We start from the raw sequence: 27,050 nt of genomic DNA, 5'->3' as shown, positions 1-27,050 counted from the left end.
CCCACCCATGTAATATGATCATGTGTGAAAATTCTCATTTGGACCAATGGAATGTCCCATTGCACAACTAGGTTTTCCAGATTACTGACAGGAAGTGCCAGGGACAATGACAGAACTTCCATAAAGAATGGGAAATGAATTAAGATATTGATCCTCTTTTCTGAATCACTACATTTTCCAGGAGTTATTAACTTGGACATGGCAGCTTCACTCTACATAGTTTCTGGCATTAACTATTATATAACCTGTGAGAGCAGAGTAGCCAGATCAGAATTGTGTGTGGTCTAGATGAAGGGCCTAAACACATCTTCACAGCACTCTTATGAAAAAATGTCCTTTCTTTTGTTAAAAGCCATGTACATCCCTGAAGCAAAAAGTTATTTACAACTCAAGTGCTTTTTTTCAAAGTTGTGTTTAAGAGCTTTGAACGTTATATTTAGTGAGCATCACGAGCGTACCTGGTGTTGTACAAATGTAAAGGAAGACAAAGTCCTTGTCCTGAAGAGTTTGCAGTCTAGATCATACACATAATATACACCCTTTTATAGCACCAATCTTGATATGGTGCCAATATTTTTGGTGGATTACTTCTGAAAGGCTTTCCTAAAGCTAAGTCAGGTGGTGTTCTTAAAGTGAATTTGAATGAAGAGAGGAAGGTCATTTGAGTTGCATGTGCAGATTTGTGGCTGTCTCTCCTATATGGTAACAGATTTTTAGCTTACCAGAATTCTGTCCTTTTCCTGTTTAAAGCATATGTGCATATCGCTTTAGTTCACATTTCACAGTTCATTTCTTAACATAACATCCTTCTTAATATGGAGGATGAAGTGAACTCCAACCAATTTACTTTGTTCTAATTACTGCACCAAATCTCCGCTTAATAAATACAGCACTACGGAGCCTCTCTTTGCTTGCAACCTTAGCTGTAAAAACAATCTATGGATTTTTTTTAAAAACAGGAGGGAAGGGCAGAGTTGTGCATTATATAATGCAATTGCCTGCCTGATTTGTGCATAAAGGTATCATAGTGCAAGACCAAGGAGCCAGGAATTTATTCTGAATTCCAGTTCTAGTGCTAACTTGCTCCGTGACCCTGGATAAGTCACGTATCATCTCTGTTTCCTCATCTCAAACAGGGATGATAAGATCTACCTCAGAGGGTGAGAATTAATTACTTAAATAATTGTAAAGTGCCTTGAAGATGAAAAGTGCTATATAAAAGTTCTAATTACAATTAGAGTGCATTCAGTGCAAAACAATTAGATGTGTGGATCATATTTAGTCACTTCATCAAGATTATAAAAAAAAAAAGATCCACAGAAGAGAAAGATCTTATGACCTTTCAAGAGAGGAGCTCTTAAAGAGGCTACAATGATTTAAGTGGGGCTATGATGTAGATAAATGAATTATATATATATATATATATATATAACATATATCTTGCCCCATGATAGGAGGAAAAAAGGACACAATGAAATTAAAAGGCAGTAGATTTAGAACTGATTTAAAAAAAAACTTTTACACAATCTGGCTTATGCACATACTTAAATTTACATAATGCAATATCTGAAGTCAGTAAGACTACTCAGTGCATAAAATGCATGTGCTTAAGTCTTTGCAGAATCGGGGCCTCTAAAATTAGCCTATAATATTATTGAAACAAATGATTTAGCAGATTATTAAAAAGGCTTAAACATTTAGGGCCAGACCTTGGGCCTGTTGAAATCAATGGCAAAACTCCCAGTTACTTAAATGGACCAGGATCTGCCTCTTAGAATACATCTGCAGTTAAAATAACTAATAAAAAAGTCCCTTATACTTCACATCATAGACCAGTCACTAACTAGTGTCAGGAACAGATATCCCTTCTCACTATGGTCACTGCCACATGCAGGACAGGGAGTGGATAGACTATAAGTCTGTTCTGGCACAACAGTTTCTATGTAAAATTAATAACTCATAAGTGAGACTATGTCCATGTCCATCGATGACTGTAGGAATACGACTAGAGATTAGAATGTAAATTGAAGGCAATAGGCAGAAGTCATCACAATAGTGCAGCTGGTTGACATTGTGTATGAACTGAGTTAGCCTCAACCTAGTTCCAACTGGCCAAATGTCCATATCACAGATCCCACCAATGGAATGAGCACATCTAGCTACCATGAGAAGGAATGCATTGGAAAGAGTCCATGCTGGCTTCTCATTGCCACAGGTTATTCTCATTATAACATTAGAGGGAAAACCCATCTTGAAAACAAAGTTACAGGTGAGTTCCACACTCACAAATGTTTCACATATAAATTAAATCTGCAGAAAAATGGTTTAATTTACAGTATATGCCAGAATTTTCCGCAGTTTGTTTGCCTTTTGGAAGAGAACACATATCGTTTGCTCATTTTAGACTGTCCTACAGGCCACACAGTAACACAAAAGTCCTTTGAGATGCACACTATAGGCCAGATCCTGAGCTGGTGCAAACTGGCATAGTTCCATTGGCTTCAAAAGAACTACAGAGATTTATACAAGCTGATGATCAGGCAAACTATCATTGTCACACAAGTTTAGATGACACAGCTGCATCATATGCCTCACTTTAATTTTTTAATCACTTGACAGCCCTAATTTAATCACAATCAATCACGCTGTTAAACAATACAAGAATACCATTTATTTAAATATTTTTGGATGTTTTGCACATTTTCAAATATATTGATTTCAATTACAACACAGAATACAAAGTGTACAGTGCTCACTTTATATTTATTTTTATTAAAAATATTTGCACTGTAAAAAACAGAAGAAATAGTATTTTTCAATACTAATACAAGTACTGTAGTGCAATCTCTCTAACATGAAAGTTGAACTTACAAATGTAGAATTATGTACCAAAAAACCTGCACTCAAAAACAAAACAATGTAAAACTTTAGAGCCTACAATTCCACTATTTCTTGCTCAGCCAATTGCTCAGACAAACAAGTTTGTTTAGATTTGCAGAAGGTAATGCTGCCTGCTTCTTGCTTACAATGTCACCTGAAAGTGAGAATAGGCATTTGCATGTCACTGTTGTCACCGGTGTCGCAAAATATTTACATGCCAGATGCGCTAAAGATTCATGTGTCCCTTGATACTTCAACCTCCATTCCAGAAGACACGCGTCCATGCTGATGATGGGTCCTGCTCAATAATGATCCAAAGCAGTGCGGACCGACGCATGTTCATTTTCATCATCTGAGTCAGATGCCGCCAGCAGAAGGTTGGTTATTCTTTTTTGGTGATTTGGGTTCTGTAGTTTCCGCATCAGAGTGTTGCTCTTTTAAGACATCTGAAAGCATGCTCCATACCTCGTTCCTCTCAGATTTTGGGAGGCACTTCAGATTCCTAAATCTTGGGTTGAGTGCTGTAGCTATCTTCAGAAACCTCACATCGGTGCTGCTTTGCATTTTGTCAAATTTGCAATGAAAGTGTTCTTAAAATGAACAACATGTGCTGGGTCATCATCTGAGACTGCTATAAAATGAAATATATGGCAGAATGCAGGTAAAACAGAGCACAAGACATACATTTCTCTCCCAAGGAGTTCAGTCACAAATTTAATGAATGCATTATTTTTTTAACGAGCAACATCACCATGGAAGCGTGTCCTCTGGAATGATGGTTGAAGCATGAAGGGACATGAATTTTTAGCGCATCTGGCCCATAAATATCTGGCAACGCCAGTTATAACAGTGCCATATGAATGCCTGTTCTCACTTTCAGGTGACATTGTAATTAAGAAGTGGGAATTATTATCTCCTGTAACTGTAAACAAACTTGTTTATCTTAGCGACTGGCTGAATAACAAGTAGGAATGAGTGCACTTGTAGGCACATTGTTTTGTTGTTGAGTGCAGTTACGTAACAAAAAACCCTACATTTGTAAGTTGCACTTTCATGACAAAGAGATTGCACTACAGTACTTGTATGAGGTGAACTGAAAATACTATTTATCATTTTTACAGTGCAAATATTTGTAATAAAAAACAATATAAAGTTAGCACTGTACACTTCGTATTTTGTATTGTAATTGAAATCCGTATTTTTGAAAATGTAGAAAAACATCCAAAATATTTAATAAATTTCAATTGGTATTCTATTGTTTTAATTGCAATTAATCGCACTGTTATTTTTTTTTGTTAATCGTGTGAGTTAACTGTAACTAATCAACAGCCCTACTTTAAATCATTTTCAGACATGAGAGAGAACAAAATACAGCTCTCACTTATTTTCTCTTAATTCTGAAAGAGACATTATTTGTAAATCCAAGAGCACAGGATGTAAAAAAATAAGTAATTCTAAATTCTTATTCATAAATATATAATATCAATCATTTTTGCTATACTTTAAAAACTGATAAAGAGCCGCCACTCTCACCCTATTTGCATAGTAAAGTATAAGGATTAAACTCATTCTAGTATAAAATAGGAAGACTAGAAATGCTAGCAGTTTTATGGTAAATTGTTGCAGGGCTACTGTCCAGATTTCATCTACAACTGTCACACACTCTCCCCTGTCAGTGTGTATGTAACAGGCTGTGTGATGCACATCAGACTAGAAAGCCAAGGTAGGTAAATTCTTTGTTCAACTGTCAATACTCTCTTCACTGGATACTTCTTCATATGCAGGCGATGCCAAGTCCTCTTCATGCCAACTGGTGCACAAAAGCCAGCTGGAAGAGAGAGATAAGACACAGAAACATTTTTAGCAAGATAGTAATGTACAGTAAGCTGAATCAGCACCAACACCACACCCAATGGCTTTCTGCACAGAAAGGTCCAGGTGACTTAATAAATAAAGCAACGATAATACTTGCCCTATGTAACATGAGTTAGACAATCTCATTTTGTTTCTCTGTGAAAAGCACTAAGCCACCATGCCTGATTTAGCACAAATTGGAACAAGCTGCAGTTTCTGCTCTGAGATAATACTATTGCATGACACCCTCAGGAAGGATGGTTTCTCAGGGTTAGAGTGAGGCTATTCTAAGGGCAGTATACCACAGATGATAAGGCATTAATCTGGAGTGGAGAAGGAAGAGAGGACCTTCAGAAATAACTATCATGCTATTCTATAGTCCTGGATCCAAGATGAATTAATTTATTGGTATGTGTCTATAACCCTTTGTACAGAAAACCCTGCCTTTTTGAAAGGCGCTTTCCCAGTTATGCCGGAAATTATAGATTAAGTTCTCTCTCTATATATCTAAGGTACTCATATGGCCCCCATTAACAGAGTATCTGAGCACCTCAATATCTTTGTTTTCTAAAATACTCTCCACTTCCAGGATGAGACTCTTTATCTTCCAACTCCATTAAACCTATGGGATCAGAATCACAGTTATATTACTTCAGTTTAAAGCCAGGATAATTCAATGAAATTAGAGTGGCCTAAAGTTGGAGTGATGCAGTAGTGAATTAGGTCCAAGGTTTTGAAATGTTGAAAGGCACTCAAGTCTGAAGTGTTCTTCATGTCTCACTACCCTGATCTTAAAACTCAGCTAGTCCAGAACAAAAGGCAGGAGAAGTTTAGGCACAAGGTGAAAAGGTACAAGACTTCAGGAAGGATAACACTATCCCTCTTAGTAAATATTTAACTTTCTATAAATCTAAGAGTATACGTGAACTGGGAGAATGGCTCTTTTTTTGGTCAATTCCATTCATGTTTCAAAGTCTCAATGCATAGTTTACATTAGAGAGAATGCAAGTGAATTTAGATAACATGAACACCAAGGAAAGGTGTAATTTGTCCTGAATATTACTGAAATACAGTGTGGGTAAATATTACATAAGTTTGTCCTTCCCCGGCTTTTCTGATATGCACAGAGATTTATTCACACAGGGCTTGAGCCCATGCTCAGTGAAGTAAATGTCAATATCAAAGATCCTATTGATTTTAATGCTGCAGGATCAAGACGAAGGGGCCTGGATGGAAACACTCCCATTGACTTCAGTGGGCTTTGGATCAGGCCCATAACTCCCATTGGCGAGAACATACAACAAAACTGAGCTCTCTGCTTTCACACACCTTGATTACCCTGATTTTGTGCTGAATTTTCCCCTCAGATGCACACACTCAAACAGGGCTCTCACTCACACCAATGGAAGCCAGGGGTAGAATTTAGCCCCACATTAGGAAACTCAAGTTAGACTTAAATATGGAGCCAATAGGTGAAAGGCAACATTTATCCATTAAACCACCCGGCTTCATTTCATACATACATACATTTCTACTCTAGTAAAAAAACCTTATGATATATACTTACCACGTGACGCCCAGGGGAATTATACAAAGACCAGCTGATAAGAGGAAACTAAAGCCTGGAAACCAAGCTACAGTGGCTGCATAGAGACTATTAAAAACTGCGAGTGAAATGGCACTAGTCATAACTTCCAAGCAGGCAATGCAAGCAAACACAGCACCTGTTAAAATAAAAATATCTGGATAACAATACGGAGCTCTGCAAGTATTGAAATGAAAGTCATTCACTTTGGTCAGAGAAGAGGATTAATAAAAATACAAAAGATCCACTACAGTTACAATTCCACATCGTACAATTTCTGTACAGCATCGCTGCTAGAATGCTTTACCGGCGGACCGCCTTCACAATTATTATTGTTAAGTGACAAGAGCGTGTTGCCAGTGGAGATTATCTTTACTACCACTCTGCCCTTGTATCTCCTTTCTTGAATCTTTTCAGTAACACCCGAAATCAAACGACTCATTCTCACTTGCAAAGTTCTGGGCAATTCCACCTACTATCTCTTCCTTTTTCCTGCTCTCCTCTTCTACTTTTTCTCTATGTCCATCTTTTCCATACTTTGTTGTTTCTTTCATGCTACCCCTTTTATGCTGAACAGCTTCCAGCTAATGTTCAACAAGGATATAATTCAGCAAGACTTCAGTGCCTCTACCCTCTTCCTCCATTTCCAGAAATAAAAAATTCTACATTACCTCAATCTGCATTTTTGTATTATACTCCATTTGGATTACCCCTTTAGACTGTATACTCTTTAGGAAAGAATGTCGTCTTTTGGCATGCTTGCCCATGGCACAGCATTATGTATGCTCATGGTGCTATACAGATAAAATAACTAATAATTAAGCATAAAAAGGTCACAAATTCACATATTCATAGTTTCCAAGGCAAGAAGGGACCACTGTGATTAACTAGTCTGATCTCTTATATAACAAAGGTCATAGAACGTCCACAAATAATTCCTAGGACAGATCTTTTAGAAAAACATCCAATCTTTATTTTAAAATTGCCAATGATGGAGAAGCCACCATGACCCTTGGTAAATTATTCCAATAATTAATCACAAATAACTTTAAAAAATTATGCTTTATTTCTGGTCTGAATTTGTGTAGCTTCAACTTCCAGCCCCTGGATTCTGTTATACCTTTCTCTGTTAGATTGAAGAGCCCATTATTAAATATTTGTTCCCCATATAGATCCAAATAGATAGTAATCAAGTCACCTCTTAATCATCTCTTTGTTAAGCTAAACAGAATGAGCTCTTTGAGTAAATCACGATAAGGCAAACTGTCTCCTGCATCAAGCCACTCAACTACAGGCAATTCTAAAGAAAGATATTTCCACATTTGTCGTTTCTTGGCAATGTGAATGATTAGAGACCAGTACAGATAAAAACATCTTTGTTTTGCTAAATATATTATAAATATGAATAGCTCAAGAGAACTCTTTTGCAATAAATGAGCTGGCACTTTCACAAAGTATCAGTTTGGCTACTCAAAATTCTGTGAGAGCATTCGGCGCTAGAGATGCCAAAATATGGTACATACGTATTTCAAACAATAAGCCATTCTTTACCATCTTTAAATTAAACATCAGTGAAAAGACTGCAGAATAATAGGCTTCATTTCTGCACTACACTATACAAAGTGTTTTTAGTTTTAAAATCTAAACGTCCATGGTTTTATATAAGTAAGAATTAATGTTATGTCCTTTGGGAAATTTACTATAGACATGAGGCAGTGGTGCACAACTCGGTATCAGAGTCCTTAATTGTTTCTTTTCACCCTTTCAGGTGTTTCAAAGGTTGACCATTCACCCTTTACCATTCTAAATATAATTTGTAATGGCTAACTAAACATGAGATGTATTTCTTTCTCTGAATGTGAAAACTTGCTGAATGTTAAAAGCACTTGTCAAGTCACAACTGTATAACAGATCTTTACTTTTAACTCCACTTCAAGTTCTCAGGGGATCATTATTTTTTAACCAAAATGCCAACCAATCTTTTAGGGTTTTTTTTCCCCCCCAAAAGAGAGATTTTGGCCAGGTGTTAACATCTAATCTTGTTTATATTAACTTGGAAACAAAAGTCATAAGGATTTTACTGAAATAAAGTAGTGTAATAATAGATATAACCTGAAATTAAAGAAATTACTTTAAAAAGCTAGTACAAGCAAAAAAATGGAACCCCTTCACACAAGTATGTTCTAAACATTTTATAATTTAGAGCCTATTTATTTTAAGATGCCTGATGACTGTCACTTTAATAAATTCAACTCACCTTGTTCACTAGCCAGAACCACTTTTGACAACATGGACCGTAGGACTGGAATGGGCATAAAACATAGAAGAGAGGGCACTCTCACTGCAAAACAATATAATTAGTCATGAGTCACTCAAATAACAGCACTTTAGAATTTAAAGGTGAACTGCAATTTTTTTTAAATGACCTAACTGCATTTTATGTACTGAAGGCTCGAAATAAGTGATAGAAGATTTAAACCATAACTATTATTGTATTGTGACACAATTATCTTAGCACAGAGAAAACCTAGTGTATATACATGATATTAAAAAGAGAAAGCCAGAAAGAAGTGCTTTCAAAAATGAAAAGTGGGACAAGTGAATGAATTTACATTTAAAATCCAATATGAACTTGATTGAACATTACTTTTTGTTGTTGTTTTTAACATATCTTTAGGTTTTTTTAAGGGATCAGATGGCTTAATTACATAGAATATAACAATTTTCACATATTTCATGAAGCTAAAGGGCCTGCTTTTGAACTCACCTAAAAACATGAGCAGTGTAGTTTTGGCAAAGGCAGCCATGACCATTCCTCCAATGTAAGAGAATATCCCGATGAAGACAATATAGATGTCTCTGAGACAATGTGAAAACAAGTATACTCCTAAAAAACTGGTCAGAGAAACAGAAGTGAATGCAGCTGCTCCATATCCTATGTAGACTTCATTCCAGCAGAGAGGCTCATCCAGTTCATACAACGTAAAAAGAGAACTCCCACCCATCCAGGTAAAAAAATACGTCATGAATGTAAAAAGCAATACAATGATTAAAGTTCGTTTTTTACAAGTGGAAGTTTTAAAAAGCATGTACACTCCAGAAAATGTTTCTTTAAGGCCTTCAGTACAAGATACTGATGCATGCTGCTGGAATTCAGGTACACGTACTGTATCCTCCAGACAAAATGTAATATAGAAAATATTAATAAAGTGAAGCAGAGAAGCAACCACAAATGTCCATGGAAAGCCTAATCCTCTTATGAAGTAGCCGGAAGTCAGTCCTGCTAATCCAGATACAAGTCCAAAAATCAAATCAACCAGAGCTATACGTATCGTTTTCTGCTTCTCTTCATTACAGAGGTCAGCTATAAAGGCAAAGGCTCCTCCGAGGAAAGTTGCAATGCTTCCAAACAGTGAACCAAAAAATGCAACTGCAAATAAAATAGAGAGGGACAGGGAGAAATATGATAATGCACCGATAAAAACATTTGATATAAAAGCTCCCACTGAAGGCAGAACTAAAGATTTTTTGCGTCCATGACGATCCCCATCAGCTACAAGGACAATGGCAACCAAAATGCTGGGAACTGCGCCGGTTAAGTCCAACTGCATGAGAAAAAGAGAGGCCTTTTCTTGGACTTCCTGCAAAGGGGGGGAAAAAAATATCAAGCAGTTACATATCCAAAAAATTCTACTGATGTAACCTTTGTCCTCCCTCTCCCTTCTCTCAATATTGTCACTCTTTCTTGTTGTATTTTAACTTAGGACATGATCCTGAACACTCTCATTCAGGCAAGTAGTCCTTACTTGATGAGTAGTCGCAATGGAGTCAACAAGACTACTGTTGTGAGCACGCATTTGTAAGTTCAGGCCCCTATGCTGTGAGACCTTCAGCAAAGGGGCATTGGTCTGCTTCCGCTCTTACTGAAGTTGGTGATAAAACTACTACTACTTTATGGCCAGATGCTGGTTCCCACTCACAGGGAGCAGCACCTTACTCCACACGTAATCATATTGAAACATGCAATTTAATGCAGATAAGGGGGATCAGAATCTGGCCCTGAATGGAATTACTACAGAGCCTATGATATTTTACTTATCTGTAAAGTGTCATGCATATTGATAGTGCTACATCAATAAATAATAATGCACATAAAGGAAATACAGTAGAACCTCAGAGTTACCAACACCTCAGGAATGGAGGTTGTTCATAACTCTGAAATGTTCATAACTCTGAACAAAATGTTATGGTTGTTTTTTCAAAAGCTGACAACTGAACATTGACTTAATACAGTTTGAAACTTTACTATGCAGAAGAAAAATGCAGCTTTTAACCCTTTTACTTTAAATGAAACAAGCACAGAAACAGTTTCCTTACCTTGTCAAATCTTTTTATTAAACTTTCCATTTTTAGTAGTTTATATTTAACACAGTACTGTACTGTATTTGCTTCTTTTTTAATTTTATTTTGTTTCTGCTGCTGCCTGATTACATACTTCCAGTTGCAAATGAGATGTACGGTTGACTGGTCAGTTCGTAACTCTGAGCTTCTAATGTATTGCATAAAAACTAATCATACTGACATATTTATACTTAATATTATCACATAGTATCCCATGACATGAGAAACAAGACACAAGAAGTAATTATTCCACTCTACTCCACACTGATAAGGCCTCAATTGAAGTACTGTGTCCCGGTCTGGGCACCACATTTCAGGAAAGATGTGGACAAATGGGAGAAACTCCAGAGGAGAGCAACAAAAATGATTAAAGGTCTAGAAAACATGACCTATGAGGAAAGGCTGAAAAAGCTGGGCTTGTTTAGTTTGGAGAAGAGAAGACTGAGGGGGGACACATGATAATAGTTTTCTGGTACACATAGGCATGGGAACTAGGGGTACAAGGGGTGCTGCAGCACCTCCAGCCCATGCCCAGGGCTCTGCTCCTGGCCCCACACGGGGTCCCAGCTGCCGGCCCCGCACTCAGGGACTTTGCTCCCAGCCCCGGCCCCCTTATCCCTGTCTGTGTCCCCCCTCCCAGAGCCCTGGGAAGTGTGTGTGGTGGGCACAGACAGGTGTAAGGGGGGCATGAGGTAAAAAGTTTGGGGACCACTGCTTTACAGTTTCCCTAGCTGGCTTCCAGCACTCAACTACAAAAAGTGTTCCAGCGCCACTGCCAGTACATAAAAGGTTGTTACAAGGAGGAGGGTGAAAAATTGTTCTCCTTAACCTCTGAGGATAGGACATGAAGCAATGGGCTTAAACTGCAGCAAGGACAGTTACGTTTGGACATTAGGAAAAACTTTCTGTCATGGTGGTTAAGCACTGGAACAAATTGCCTAGGGAGGTTGTAGAATCTCAGTCATTGAGGTTTTTAAGAACAGGTTAGACCAGGAATTGGCAACCTTTCAGAAGTGCTGTGCTGAGTCTTCATTTATTCACTCTAAGGGCTTGGCTACACTGGAAACTCCAAAGTGCTGCCGCAGGAGTGCTCCCACTGCAGCGCTTTGAAGTGCGAGTGTGGTCGCAGCACCAGCGCTGCAGATACTCCACCTCCCCTTTGTTTTTTCACACCCCTGAGCGAGAAAGTTGCAGCGCTATAAAGCGCCAGTGTAGCCAAGGCCTCAGTCTATAATATATAACTAAACTATTGTTGTAAGTAAAGCAAATAAGGTTTTTAAAATGTTTAAGAAGCTTCATTTAAAATTAAATTAAAATGCAGAGCCCCCCGGACCGGTGGCCAGGACCTGGGCAGTGTGAGTGCCACTGAAAATCAGCTCGCGTGCCACCTTCGGCACATGTGCCATCGGTTGCCTACCCCGGATTAGACAAACACCAGTCCAATCCAGGAATGGTCTAGTCATGAGTAGTCTTGCTTTGAGTGCAGGGGACTGGACTAGATGACCTAGTGTAGTCCCTTACAGTCCTACACTTCTATGACCATCAACAGGTCTGTGAAGTCTTTCTGCAGAGCGTCAGTGTGAAGTACCTGGATAATTTACCTAACAGGTGCAAATACATTTAAAACCATTGGAAAGGAGTTCTCAGACTCAGAAAGTCTCAGAATCACTAACCTCTAGTAAGAGAGGTATCAGACTGTGCATGTATTCCTGTAAGATACAGTAGCTGCATTACAGCAATAAATAGATCAGGGGTAGGCAACCTATGGCATGAGTGCCGAAGGTGGCACGTGAGCTGATTTTCAGTGGCACTCACACTGCCCAGGTCCTGGCCACCGGTCCGGGGAGCTCTGCATTTTAATTTAAATTTTAAGTGAAGCTTCTTAAGCATTTTAAAAACCTTGTTTACTTTACATACAACAATAGTTTTGTTATATATTGAAGACTTCTAAAAAAGAGACCTTCTAAAAACATTAAAATGTATTACTGGCACACGAAACCTTAAATTAGAGTGAATAAATGATGATTCGGCACACCACTGCTGAAAGGTTGCTGACCCCTGAAATAGATGCAAGAGTGGAGGAAGAACTTCTGAGTTCTTTTTATTCAATTTAATAAAAGTTTAAAAATAAAACACACTTGATGGACATAAATTAATGGCATGTTTGCGACCAATGGTAGTAAGTGAAAAGAATTAAAGAAAAGTTAAAGAAAAAACAGTAATAATATAAATCAAAGTTGGTTTGATGATTATTTTGCACTTGACGCTGGTTGCTAGCAAATTCAGATCTTAGTTTGTGTTTAGTTACACAAGCAATACCAAAGGGCAGCCACTCCAGCAGCTGAAAAGGAAGTAACTCGATCAGCCTAGAGAGCAGCGGTAGGAAGGAAAGTGGTTCTCTGTGCACAAATCCCCATGTCATGCTATCAAGCAGAACCAAAACTAATGTAAAAGGACTAAAGTTCACTTGGAGCTTCTGAGGTATCATGAAGTGGTGGTGCTGGACTTTGTTTACTTGCAGGGTGGGCAGGAGGCATAGCTCTCCACGCCCACCCAGGGTGTTCTAAGATCCTGAAGAAAATTGAGTAGACCTTGAGGCAACCATGGGAGGCTCAGATGTTCACATGAAGGGCAAGCCCCCTTACACTATTCTCTTGCCTCCCTTATACCATACCCTTATGGCAGCACAGTTGCCTCAGAAGTTATATTGTCATGGCCTTCCTGCCTGCACTGCTGCCACCCTGGGGATCTGACAGCCTGAAGCTGGAATCAGGTCAAAATGGAGGATGATCCTTTGGTCCCTAACAACTCCTCCTGATAGGTTTTGGGCCAGATAAGTGAGTTTTCTTCTGCTTTCATCCAGTTTATTTGCGAACAGGGAACAAGATACGGCATAGCAGTGTTTCTCAAATGTGGCCAGTGTGGGCACATGCGGCCACCCGGGATTTTTCTTGCAGCCACAGCCTCCTGGGCAGTGATTGGCGGGGGGAAGCATTCACCCCTTCCCCGGGACCACCAGTAGGGGTTGGGCCTCGCCCTCCTCTGAAGCCACAAACACCAGAAGAGCAGGCAGCCAGTCTGAGTTCCTCCTTTCCCAGGGACAGTGGGGCTCAGGCTTCCAGCTTCAGTGCTGGGACATTGGGCTGCAGGCTCCAGCCATGGGGCTTCAGGTTCCGGCCGCAGGGCTTTGGGCTCCATCCATCGACCACGGGGCTTCGGCCCCCCGCTCACACTCTCCCTCATCGCCCATGGCCCACACTGCCTCCCCTAGCCCTCCATTGCCCCCAGCCCCCACTGCTTCCCTACCCAACTCTCCATTCACAGCTTAATTTGACCCCAGATTGCCCGGGTTGAGTAAGTCTGCTATAAAAAGCGATATTAACAAACCTACAAATATCAGTGTTCACAGGAGCACACTTACTAGCTACCAAGTCAAAAAAAAATAGCAACCAAAAAAACAAAAGAAACAACAACAAAAAAAGAGACAAGGACTTGCAAAGCACCTTATTTTGTTTGTATTCTGTTTAGGTCCAGTAAAGAACTACATTATTTTTACTATTGAGTCTGAAAACCTCCCTACATAAATAAATTACAATGATCTGGACATGGATATGTGCATATTTATTGGTTTTTCCTAAAGTTAATTAAGTATTTTAGGAAAAACTGTCAGAGTGGCCACCAAAAAATTTCTTGTGAGAACCCCTGGCCTAGACAGTGAGAAAGGAAGCAACCTGATCAACACAAAAAGAGGGAAGGGCCCTGTCTACAGAGTGCAGTGGTGCAAAGGAAAGACAAGCATCATGAAAGGAGAGTAGTGTCAGGAAAGAAAGTAATTAATCCAGGGTGGGGGGGTGGAGAGGGGAGAGAAAGCATGAGAAGGGAAACTACTTGCTCTGCAGAGACAGCAGCAATGGGAAGGGAAGCAATAGCCTGCAGACAAATGGGCATAACGAACAAGCAGAGGCATCTTGTGGGACAAGGATTAATTGCAGTTGTGAAGACAACAAAAAATTGATTCATGGGTATCACTTTTTGTACAGTTAAGAAGCAAACAGAACCGTAGGATGTTCCATGTTGTATTCAATGTTTCTTTACTAAAGCTGGCACTCCAATACTACAGCTGGCACACCACAGTGATGAGCATCATAGAAATGCCAATACATCGGTAATAAAACTCTACTTTACCATATTGTCCCACCCCATCCCACACAGGAATGCTCAGGGTGCTGAATAAGCCATACCATAAAACAGTCTAAGGGTATGGCTACACTGGCGAGTTGCAGCGCTGGAAAGCCTCCACCAGCGCTGCAATTAGTAAGTGGCCACACCTACAGGGCACTTCCAGCGCTGCAACTCCCTGGCTGCAGCGCTGGCCGTACACCTCACTCAGCATGGGGAATAAGGATTCCAGCGCTGGTGCTGCAGCGCTGGTCATCAAGTGTGGCCACACACCAGCGCTGTGATTGGCCTCCAGGGTATAAGGTGTATCCCAGAATGCTTTTATAAATTACTCTCTTTGTTTTGTTATGCAGCCTCTCTTTGTTTTGTTATGAACGAGCTCCGATCCAAAAATCCCCTCTGTTTCACTCCCTCCCTGCTTGCCTCTCATTTGATTGTTTACAGCCAGGTACAGATGATCACAGCAAACAGGAGCTCTGTTTGTTTTTTAGATAAGCAACGGAGCTCCGATCGAGCTCGTTCATAACAAAACAAAGAGAGGCTGCATAAAAAAACAAACAGAGCTCCTGTTTGCTGTGATCATCTGTACCTGGCTGTAAACAATCAAATGAGAGGCAAGCAGGGAGGGAGTGAAACAGCGGGGAGTTGTGTTGGCTGCAGGCTGTTTGCAATTAAGAGTTAAGACTAAGGGGTCGGAAACATGTTCTGATTTTTCAATGCAGGAAGCTAAACACACAGTGTTGGCTCCAAAAATCCCCTCTCTCTTTCCCCCCGCTCCCTGTCACACTAGACCCCACTCCACCCCCCTCTTTTGAAAAGCACGTTGCGGCCACTTGAACGCTGGGATAGCTGCCCATAATGCATCACTCCCAACAGCGCTGCAAATACTGCAAATGTGGCCACACACCAGCGCTGGTAGCTGTGAGTGTGGCCACACACCAGCGCTGGCCCTGCACAGCTGGATGACCAGCGCTGCAAACTACCAGCGCTGCAAACCGTAAGTGTAGCCATACCCTAAAACTCATACAGATATGATAGCTAAAAACCCAACACCCTTAATAACATTAAACAAGAAGAGAAAAATGGCATATGTGTGTGAATTTTGGAGGAGAAAGTCCAACACACGCAAAAAAGGAGGCGAGATGCTCAACTCCTGTAAATCACCCATCTCCATTAATTTCACTGGAATGACCCTGGCTTGCACCATCTGATCTAGTTCAAGGGGAGTGGGGGGACACATGCCACAATTAGAATGCATGAACACTATCAGTGAACAGTTCAGGCATTGATAAAGTAAATGAAAATGAACATAAACTATGGGCCAACTCTTCAGCTCGTTCAAACCAACACAACTCCATTGAAATCAATGGAGCTACGCAGATTTAGAGCAGCAGAGAATCTGGCCCTATTTTCTTAATCTGCAAATCCACTACACTCTGATTATACAGAACAAAAAATCCTAGAATACAAAATGAAATGGATGAAAATGAAGAATCCCTTGATTTAAATAAGGATTAAGTTAAGTGAGGAATGTTGTGCCTGAGGCTGAACAATGACCAAGACAGGACAAACTGATAGTGGCTGGTATAATTAAAGAATGTTACATACTAGCAAAGGATACTGCATGCACTGTATGATAAATAATGTTTCAATATAACTCCTCTGAGTTCAGTTAAAAGAGATTTTGTTCAATCCAGCAATCAGAAAGCACCAGCTTTCATTCCAGTGAATTCTGAACCTCTTTTCAATTAATTATAAAATGAATATATTTCCCCAAAGCCTATGAGATAATGAATTCAAGTGCCGCAAAGGCCTTATCTATCTTTGACTAAATATTATATAACTTTACAGACCCCAAATGCTCTCCTATTGTCTTAAATTTACTTTCTCATTTTGCCCTGACACTGTTGAGATTGAAAAGCCCCTCTCAACCCTACAAACAAAGGAACTACACAAGATGAACAGAGAGGATAATTTGTCTCTTTCTGAGAGGCTGACAGAAACAGAATTTGAGGAACACCGCAGCAAAATGTAGGGCATCTGTGTATAAAAGTCACTAGTATCTTGGATTCCCAGGAAAATCCAGAATACCTGGTGCAAATATAATCTCAGCAAAGTGTCTGGAGTTTAAATTTCTCAGCCTACTGTTTTCACCCATTTGCAGATAGAATTCTCTCTCAGTGTGGAATCCTGGCCCCATTGAAGCTAATGGGGATTTTGCAATTTACATGAGTGGGGCAAGAATTTCATGCTCAGATGCTATGGTGATAAGACTGGTGTAAAACACAGGCAGACAGACAAATTCGTGATTATTTCAGAGTTTACAGCTACCTGAGGCCTGTAGTGATGAAATAATGGGAACTGGAAATTGGCAAAGCATGGGCAACAGAAAATTTCTGCAGGACAAGATCCTGCTTACTGGAGACCCATTGCCCTGAAAAGAGTTATCCAAACACTTTGAATGTAAAACTAGTTATTTATTATGCATCCTTTATGTCAAATAATTGCAGCGAGCAACTGTGTGAAAAAGTAAATTCACAATGATCTTGTTGCAAGAAGCCATTTGAAATGCAGCTGACTCATGGCTAATAAGTGCTTTTTTCAATGCTTTGCATGTAGTGGAAAAGTTTTATTTTTCTAAGCATGTACTGTCATGTTTTGAAAAAAAGCTTGAATTTCAGGGCTTTCCAGCAAATGTCAACTACAAAAAAAAAATCAAACTAATTTTTTATGAAGTTTAACTAAATTTCCAGATCAGAAATCTGCAGCTGGCAGATTTTTCATCATTTATGGGTTTTGTAGTTGCAATAATGAAAACAACATGACAGCATATGGCTATGTCTATACTAGTATTTTTGTTGGTAAAACTTTTGTCGTTCAGAGATGTGAAAAAACACACACCCCTATCTGACATAAGTTTCACCAACAGACGCACCAGTGCAGACAGCATCGTGTCAGCAGGAAATGCTCCCCCGCCGACATAGATACTGCCGCTGGTTGGGGGTGGTTTAATTATGTTAACGGGAGAGCTCTCTCCCGTTGGCACGAGCTGCTACACAGAAGACTTTACAGCGGTGCAGCGGCAGCAGTACACCTGTGCCACTGTAAGGTCTGTAGTGTAAACATAGCCTACGCATGACACTAAGAACCCCTCAATACCAACTGGCAAAGGGCTCACTGTTCTGTCAGCAACTCCAATCAGGCCTGACAAACTCTCTGCACCTAACACATTGCTATGACAGTAGTTATCCATAAGAATGTTGTGTGAGGTATGAAATGAATGCCAATGACACACTGGCCATTAATATCATTGTGAAGTGTATGTATTAATACTATATGAAGAACTGTGTATATGTACTGATAATATGCTTTAAAGTCTGTAACCAGAGGTGAAAGTAAGCTGGTACGGAGGACCGGTAAGAAAAGGAGACTGCCTGAGGGAGGGAGAAGCCTGCCCCCTGCATAAGAATAATTTAAACTTAGGTGTTCCTTGAGTGGTTCAGCCCTCAGGCATCCTTGTTAATTTCACTCACAGTAGCTGGGGGGAGGGTGTGTTTGACCATGGCAGAGGCAGTCCTTTTCTGCCTCCTGGATGAGGGGATCTCTCCAATACTAATATACACAACAAATACAAGCATTTGGCGCACAGCTTAAATCCCAACCCAAATCCCAGGGCTCCCAGCCGCCTCTGCAGCTGGTAGCTCCGGGGGTGATTTAAAGGGCCCGGCTCCTAGCTTCAGCTGAATCCCCAAGCCCTTTAAATCCTGATTTAAAAGCCCTGGTATTTAAAGGCCCCACCTCTTCTGATAGAGGCCCCTCCCCCTCCACAGGACTCTGGCGTACTGGTAAGTCCTTTAAGTTACTTTCACCCCTGTCAGTAACCAAACAAAGGGAGAAAGAAGTTTCTTCCAGGAGAACAGACTGTCATAAAACAATAGAAGCTACATTTGCATGTAAAGTCAACAGGAAAGACAGGTTGACAGGTGGCAGGAGGGATATGTACACAGTATGGCACCTGCACAGTGGAGAACAAACAGCAGGAATGCTTTCAAAGGTCTACTGGGCTATAATAGGGATGCAAGAACAACATGTTATCCATTTCACTGAGGAACACTCTTAGTGAGGGGATGATTTGTGAAGGAATAGATCCTAGATTGACTGAAAACCAGCAAGCTCTGCAGAAAGACTTCTGAGGGTGAGAAACTACTTTAGACAAGGGTTGTAGCCTGTTAAGTTTTTATCTCTGGAAAGTGTGTTATAGTTTTGTTTTATTTGTAACCATTTTTGTTTTCCTTAGTCTCTCTCAATACTCATTTGAATCTGTGAATCTCTGTTCTTTGTTAATAAACATTTACAGTGCTGTGTTGCTATAAAGGACCTGATCCTGAGTTGTAACCACCCACCTGTGTGTACACTATCCCTTTAGGGGCAGCTTACCTGGTAATTACTGAGAGTGTCCAGTGACAGTGGCTGAACACTATGGGGGGTTGGGGGGAGGGAGGATGCTTGTGGGAGGTTCAGGGACTGGGATACACCAAGACTTAAACTTGCAGGCAAAGTAAGGGCTATTCACCCACGAAAGCTCATGCTCCAAAACGTCTGTTAGTCTATAAGGTGCCACAAGACTCTTTGCTGCTTTAACTGACCATGAGTGCCAGAGAACTGAAAAACAACAAATCTCTCTCTTACTGAGGCAGGGGGCAACACGGTGACCTCTGGTTCTGGACACCCTGAGAAAATATCACAATATGCCAAAATTTATCTACCTAAAACACAGCATGCAGTAAGAGCTAATACTGGATGAAAATACCTGTTGTGGGTGATGTACAAAGACTATTAAGAGAAAAAGCCTAGATTCACAAACCCAACTTTTAGGTGCCTTGTAAAAATCACTGGAATTCACAAACCCTGAGCTAGGTGCCTAAGTTCCCTATACAATTTACGAGGAGAGGTAGGAACCTGAGAATAGGATCCATAAAAGCCAGCACATTCTCACTCCCTGCCTAGCCCCATTAATATTTAATTGTTTAATACAAAGTGGAATGGCTTCAGCAAGAAGACCCACCTCAGAATATTCTGTTGACAAGGGGTTAGAGCTTTCCCCAGAGAAGTCCCTATTCAAATCCCTTCTTCTCACAAGGCAGAGGGAGGAATTGAAACAGGGTCTCCTGTATCTAGGGTGAGTATCCTAACCACTGAGCTAAAGGTTATAAAGGGAGGTCTCCTCCTCTTGGTCATTTTGTGAAGAGTTAGGCATGCTTGCTGAATTGGGCCCAGCAGGCAAGCAAGGCAGGGGAACACCTACTTTCACCTGGTTTGAGGATCAGTGGGGCTTAGGCATGAGACAGGTGTCAGGTCACCTACCTGCAGGAACAATGTACATGCCCAGAGGCACAAACTTTGACAGCTAGGGCAGTTTTACAGTGAAAATTTAGGTGCTGAGTGAGATTAGGTGCCGACAGTGTTAGGCTGTAGCTGAGCAGGTGGATTGTGGATCACAGTAGGACATAAATCCCTTTTCGATCCAGGCCAAAAAACCTTGATCTAGCCAAAAGCATCCACAGACTTCCACTTCACAAGAACCTCAGGCGGCCATGAGTTCTGTTACAGGTCAAGCTAATAAAAGGTCAAATTGACTTGCAATGGACGCTTCTCTTTCCCTCCAAAAAGAACAGCTTTGCAGCCTTGAGGGGTGGAGAGTTTGCGAGGTCTCCTCCTCCTGTGCTCTAAAAGTTATTCCAATTCAATAGCTAGCTCTGCTGCTGTATGATGCTGGAAGAGAGGTGAGTAAGGTCCCAGCCGCCCAGCCTCAGATTTTCTTAGTTTATTTGTGTTCAATTACATGCTGGGGAGCTAGTGTGATCAGTGCCTACTAGCATCTTGACATTGATTAACAGATTGCTAAAAGGTGCCTCCTACTCCTAATCACCAGAAAGCTGCTAGGGTCTCTTCCCAATTGCAGCTGTCGATCTTGCATAGCTGCTTTCTTGCTTTTTAATAAAAACGCCGTAGTTTGAGTTGGCCAGGAAGAGCTGTTTATGCTTCTACTGGACTCTGACTCCCATAGGATAGTATTTGGGAGGTAGAAGCCAAGTAATCAATACTAAAGGGGATTAAGGGGAGTCATAAATGGCCTATGTTGGCTGATCTATCAGTCCAAACATAAAAAAAATTCACTTTACCCTCTTCTAAGTTTCCCTTAGCTGACTAGTCTCCTGACAAATGAGGAAGAACTCATTGTCATGGCAAAAAGTCTGAGCTATTCCTCTGAGCAAGTTCAATGGAGTTCACATATGGCATTGACAAGCATGCCCTTGTTATATATGGCAAGTGGGCTAGGTAGACTGGATGCTCCACTCTTGAGAAGGGGCAGTGCGGATTACCTAATTAGTAATTTTATGGTAGCATCCCAGAGATTCAGATCTAGGATTGGGCAAAATCCCTCACTTCAAGTGCTACGAAGAGTTTTACAACAATCCCTTTGTCTGGTTTTGGAATGATGTCAGCTGATGGTCTCTTATTAACACATGCCTTTTTCATAACTCACAAATCCATGCCAACTACCACTTTCCCCTAAATGTAAAGGAAGCAGTGGTGTAACAGGGGATTCTAATCAGTATCTAATTAAAAGAAGAGTAAATCATACAAATACTATTAAAGTATGCTTTAAATATTTTTAAAAGGATCATTAACAATCAAATGAAGAGTTGCCATCCTTATATTCTGACAATACAGGAAATGAATGTCACCATTGGCATGAATGAGAAATCAGAGATCTTCAAAGTTGTTGAAAGATCAGTTCAGTTAAATACACATTTTAAAATTCTCTTTAATTTCCTCCTTTTGGTCCCCCATCCCTGTCTGATGTCATCTCTCCCTGTATAATGCTATATTTATCTAACCAAGGCCGTGGTCCTGCAAAGACTGACATACATGTTTAACTTGACACATGGAGTAGTCCCACTGAAGTCAAAGTTACTAATCACACTGGGTAAAGTTAAACACATGCACACATCTTCGCAGGATCAGGGCCCTAGTTTCTATACTTCTCAGCATAAGGGCAATATCTTCTTTTTGGGCCAAACCCTGTAAGGGAGAGGTTCTCAACCTGCAGCCCGATCAGCACACAGTTGCGGCACATCCTCAGGGCCATACAGGTAGTATATATGTTCTGTAGATGCGACCCACATAACACATAGAGAGCTGCATATGCAGCCCACAATGGTAAATCGGTTGAGAACCACTGCTCTAAGATAATGTGCACTCTCAACTCCTAATGACTTCAGAGGGAACTCAATGTCCTCAGCATCTTGCTGAGTTGATTCTTTGTAAACACTATACACAACTATGGTACCATATAAATATTAATGAAATCATAATTTTATAAAAATTAAGCCACTGTTAATTAAATATTTATCTAGTACTCACTGCAAATTTTCCTTTGTTACATGTTTTTATTCCTACTTCCCCCTCTCCCCCTCCTTACCTTCTGTTTGATATAGGCTGGGTTACTTTTGTTTAGTTCACAGTAAGTAGTGTTGTTATTTTCTATTAAACTGGAGTTGCTTCCTTCTTCCCATAGCCTCCGATAAATATACTGCTGAATCAGCGGTACGGTCAAGAAGTAGGCAAAAGTGTAAATGATGATGACAGGTTCCACTAACAAAACCTTCCTCATGTCTGGATTGCCCTTCAGTTCTCTGTTCAGAAAGAAAGAGCATGCATTACCTGTCCGATATGAAAGGATCGCAAGTACTAGTGTTTCAATATACTCTAAAATTCAGGTGAGGGCTTTTGCACACTACAGAGAGAAAGGAAGTTCCAGCTGGTAATTCTCTGCCAGTTAGGGAGGAGCTTACACTCTGTTTTGAACCAAGCTTGCTTTTAGATTGCTATTGTGTAATTTATATTGCTAAAAATCAGAGTCACAAATGAGTTGCACATTTAATTCAGTTTCTATTTTAGCTGGTCAACAATTTAACTAGTTAAAAAGAACTGAATGTTTTAAAGCTGGTGATGTCTTTTTCTCCTCACTATTGTTCTCCTTGTTTATGTTTTGCCATGTTCAGTAGTTTCTTAAAAACATGTATTTTAAAATTCTAAAAGTAGTTAATCAGCAAAAGATTTTAAAACTTGTATATCACGCTGTTTTTAGAGAATCCAAAGGCAGGCATCTTCCCTCCCCAAATAAAATGTACCCTCTTTGAGGGTGTTTATTCAGCTGCTCCAAGATATAGCCCAGTTATTCAAAGTCCAGATGTGCAAAATGACCAAAATTACAGACAGCAGTAGCAAGATCACGGTCTGTCGTGTGACATCGCTCCCTCCCCCGCCCTCCCCGCCAAAAAACAAACAAACAATTTTCAGTGTTAGCAAAAATTCATGTTTGTGTATATCTAAGTGTTCAGGTATCAGAGTACATCTGAATGTCTGTGTAGCACGTCTTGGTCTGATAACATGTGTGTCACTATCTCTAGTATGCCTCAGTGGCTGTGTGCGCTGGTCTACATGGCAAAAAAAGTGTGTTCTTACTCCCCTTAGCTAACCCAAGTTAAAATAGCAGTGAAGACAGGGCAGATCCAGTTCAACCTTAGGCTCCCCTATAGGCTTTAACCCAGTGTGCCTGAATGGCAGGGTGGGTGTTGTCTGTCTCTCCCCGTGTGTGTGTGTGTGTGTGTTGTGTGCCCCTCTAGGTGCCTGTTCCTGTGCAGGTTCTAGGGGTGTTCCAGTCCCAGCGCGTCTCCTCCTGCACGGGCTGTAGGGTGCTGCAGGCTCAGAGCGCGTCTCCCCACGCGCGGGGTCTGGGGAGGGGTGTGCTGCGGGCTCAGAGCGCGTCTCCCCACGCGCGGGGTCTGGGGAGGGGTGTGCTGCGGGCTCAGAGCGCGTCTCCCCACGCGCGGGGTCTGGGGAGGGGTGTGCTGCGGGCTCAGAGCGCGTCTCCCCACGCGCGGGGTCGGGGGGGGCTGTGTGCTGCGGGCTCAGAGCGCGTCTCCCCACGCGCAGAGTCTGGGGGGGCTGTGCTGCGGGCTCAGAGCGCGTCTCCCCACGCGCGGGGTCTGGGGAGGGGTGTGCTGCGGGCTCAGAGCGCGTCTCCCCACGCGCGGGGTCTGGGGAGGGGTGTGCTGCGGGCTCAGAGCGCGTCTCCCCACGCGCGGGATCTGGGGAGGCTGTGTGCTGCGGGCTCAGAGCGCGTCTCCCCACGCGCGGGGTCTGGGGGGGCTGTGTGCTGCGGGCTCAGAGCGCGTCTCCCCACGCGCGGGGTCTGGGGGGGCTGTGTGCTGCGGGCTCAGAGCGCGTCTCCCCACGCGCGGGGTCTGGGGGGACTGTGTGCTGCGGGCTCAGAGCGCGTCTCCCCACGCGCGGGGTCTGGGGGGGCTGTGTGCTGCGGGCTCAGAGCGCGTCTCCCCACGCGCGGGGTCTGGGGAGGGGTGTGCTGCGGGCTCAGAGCGCGTCTCCCCACGCGCGGGGTCGGGGGGGGCTGTGTGCTGCGGGCTCAGAGCGCGTCTCCCCACGCGCGGGGTCGGGGGGGGCTGTGTGCTGCGGGCTCAGAGCGCGTCTCCCCACGCGCGGGGTCTGGGGGGGGCTGTGCTACGGGCTCAGAGCGCGTCTCCCCACGCGCGGGGTCTGGGGGGGGCTGTGCTGCGGGCTCAGAGCGCGTCTCCCCACGCGCGGGGTCTGGGGGGCCTGTGTGCTGCGGGCTCAGAGCGCGTCTCCCCACGCGCGGGGTCTGGGGGGCCTGTGTGCTGCGGGCTCAGAGCGCGTCTCCCCACGCGCGGGGTCTGGGGGGGCTGTGTGCTGCGGGCTCAGAGCGCGTCTCCCCACGCGCGGGGTCTGGGGGGGCTGTGTGCTGCGGGCTCAGAGCGCGTCTCCCCACGCGCGGGGTCTGGGGGGGCTGTGTGCTGCGGGCTCAGAGCGCGTCTCCCCACGCGGGGTCTGGGGGGGCTGTGTGCTGCGGGCTCAGAGCGCGTCTCCCCACGCGCGGGGTCTGGGGGGGCTGTGTGCTGCGGGCTCAGAGCGCGTCTCCCCACGCGCGGGGTCTGGGGGGGCTGTGTGCTGCGGGCTCAGAGCGCGTCTCCCCACGCGCGGGGTCGGGGGGGCTGTGTGCTGCGGGCTCAGAGCGCGTCTCCCCACGCGCGGGGTCGGGGGGGGCTGTGTGCTGCGGGCTCAGAGCGCGTCTCCCCACGCGCGGGGTCGGGGGGGGCTGTGTGCTGCGGGCTCAGAGCGCGTCTCCCCACGCGCGGGGTCTGGGGGGGCTGTGTGCTGCGGGCTCAGAGCGCGTCTCCCCACGCGCGGGGTCTGGGGGGGCTGTGTGCTGCGGGCTCAGAGCGCGTCTCCCCACGCGCGGGGTCGGGGGGGCTGTGTGCTGCGGGCTCAGAGCGCGTCTCCCCACGCGCGGGGTCGGGGGGAGGGGGGTGCTGCGGGCTCAGAGCGCGTCTCCCCACGCGCGGGGTCGGGGGGGGCTGTGTGCTGCGGGCTCAGAGCGCGTCTCCCCACGCGCGGGGTCGGGGGGGGCTGTGTGCTGCGGGCTCAGAGCGCGTCTCCCCACGCGCGGGGTCGGGGGGAGGGGGGTGCTGCGGGCTCAGAGCGCGTCTCCCCACGCGCGGGGTCGGGGGGGGCTGTGTGCTGCGGGCTCAGAGCGCGTCTCCCCACGCGCGGGGTCGGGGGGAGGGGGAGTGCTGCGGGCTCAGAGCGCGTCTCCCCACGCGCGGGGTCGGGGGGAGGGGGAGTGCTGCGGGCTCAGAGCGCGTCTCCCCGCGCGCGGGGTCGGGGGGTGGTGGTGGTGCAGCTCAGCGTGTGCCTGCCTGCCCGCGCTGTGAGTGTTGGGTGCAGTGTGCTGGCTGGGGGAACAGGAGAGATGCCGTCCCCGCCGCCCCGCACCCCGGCAGCGCCCTCACCTCCTCTGCAGTGCCCGCCGCTGGCGGCCGCGAATCCCCCGCCGGCCGGCACCCGCAGAGCTCCGGCCCAGGCAGCAGCAGGGACTCCCGCGCCCCGGGCAGCTGCTGCGCCAGGCTGCTCCCAAACATTGACACGTCAAACCCGGACCCCGCTCATTGGGTCCCGGCTCACGGAGCCTGGCTCACGGAGCGCGGTGATTGCTCCCCCCCCGTGCCACTCGCCCTGGCCCCGCCTCCCCGCGGCTCTGTGCCCTGGCGGGCATGAGACAGCAGCTCGGGCTGCCCTGTCCAGCACCTGCCAGCGCCGCAGCGCGGCCCAGGCCGCCCGGCACCTTCCCTCCCGCTCCCGCCTGATCCAGCCAGGGCCCGGGGGTCGCGTGTTCCCCTTCGCCGGGCCCAGCCGCTGCTCCCAAGGGGAGCCCCCTCCGCGCGGCGGAACTGCCCCGGGGGGTTTCCGCAGCGGACAAGGGCAGCCCCGACCTCACGGTTCTGCTGCAGCCACGCTGCTCATGGAGCTCAGGCTGGAGCCACTCACCGCTGTGGCGAACAGGCAGTTCCCCTCTGCTATCTCCATCCCATTGGGACGTGGCGTGGAAGGGGCAATCTCTGGGCCTCAGGCCCCGCCTAACCCCATGAAATCTAGACACCTGCTCACGGGGTTTGGGTTTGGAAACTTGTCAGTGAAGGAGCTGGCGTGGGGGTGAAAACAAATAGAATCGGCCATTTTGTGACTTTACTTCCCTGGGCAATAACAAGGTAATAGAGCAAATAATTAAGCAATCAATTTGCTAACACCTGGGAGATAATAAGGTGATAAATAACAGCATGGATGTGTCAAGAACAAATTGTGTCAAACCAACCTGATAGCTTTCTTTAACAGGGTAGTAAACCTTGTAGATAGAGATGCAGTAGATGTGGTATATCTTGACTTTAGTAAGGCTTTTGATACTGCCTCACGTAGGGAAATACAACCTAGATGGAGCTAGGGTGGGTGCAAAACTGGTTGGAAAATCATTCCCAGAGAGTAGTTATCAGTGGTTCACAGTCATGCTGGAAGGGCATAACGAGTGGGGTTCTGCAGGGATTGGTTCTGGGTCCAGTTCTGTTCAATATCTTCATCAGTGATTTAGATAATGGAATAGAGAGTACACTTATAGAGTTTGTGGATGATACCAAGCTGGGAGGGGTTGCAAGTGCTTTGGAGGATAGGATTAAAATTCAAAATTATTTGGACAAACTGGAGAAATGGTCTGAAG

At 44.1% G+C, this 27,050-nt stretch overlaps 1 protein-coding gene across 2 annotated transcripts; it reads right to left on the bottom strand.

Annotated features, from left to right (window-relative positions):
* Positions 1-4,136: 4,136 nt before the first annotated feature.
* On the bottom strand, positions 4,137-26,474 carry SLC46A3 (solute carrier family 46 member 3). Of its 2 annotated transcripts, none has more exons than XM_044984277.1 (6): positions 26,330-26,474; positions 22,386-22,599; positions 9,087-9,960; positions 8,577-8,660; positions 6,302-6,458; positions 4,137-4,708 (listed from the first exon to the last, which is right to left on the bottom strand). In XM_044984277.1, exons 2-6 carry the CDS (start codon positions 22,575-22,577, stop codon positions 4,621-4,623), a joined length of 1,395 nt encoding a protein of 464 aa, XP_044840212.1. In that variant the 5' UTR covers positions 22,578-22,599; positions 26,330-26,474; the 3' UTR covers positions 4,137-4,620. The 2 variants fall into 2 exon arrangements, with proteins under 2 accessions (XP_044840212.1, XP_044840219.1); XM_044984284.1 differs by lacking the exon at positions 26,330-26,474 and adding an exon at positions 25,795-25,909.
* Between the last annotated feature and the right edge of the window lie 576 nt (positions 26,475-27,050).

The sequence above is a fragment of the Mauremys mutica genome, chromosome 1 (assembly GCF_020497125.1).
Source record: "Mauremys mutica isolate MM-2020 ecotype Southern chromosome 1, ASM2049712v1, whole genome shotgun sequence".
Lineage (NCBI taxonomy): Eukaryota > Metazoa > Chordata > Testudines > Geoemydidae > Mauremys > Mauremys mutica.
The sequence above is the reverse complement of the archived record's forward strand: the minus strand, read 5'-3'. Positions and strand labels throughout refer to the sequence as shown.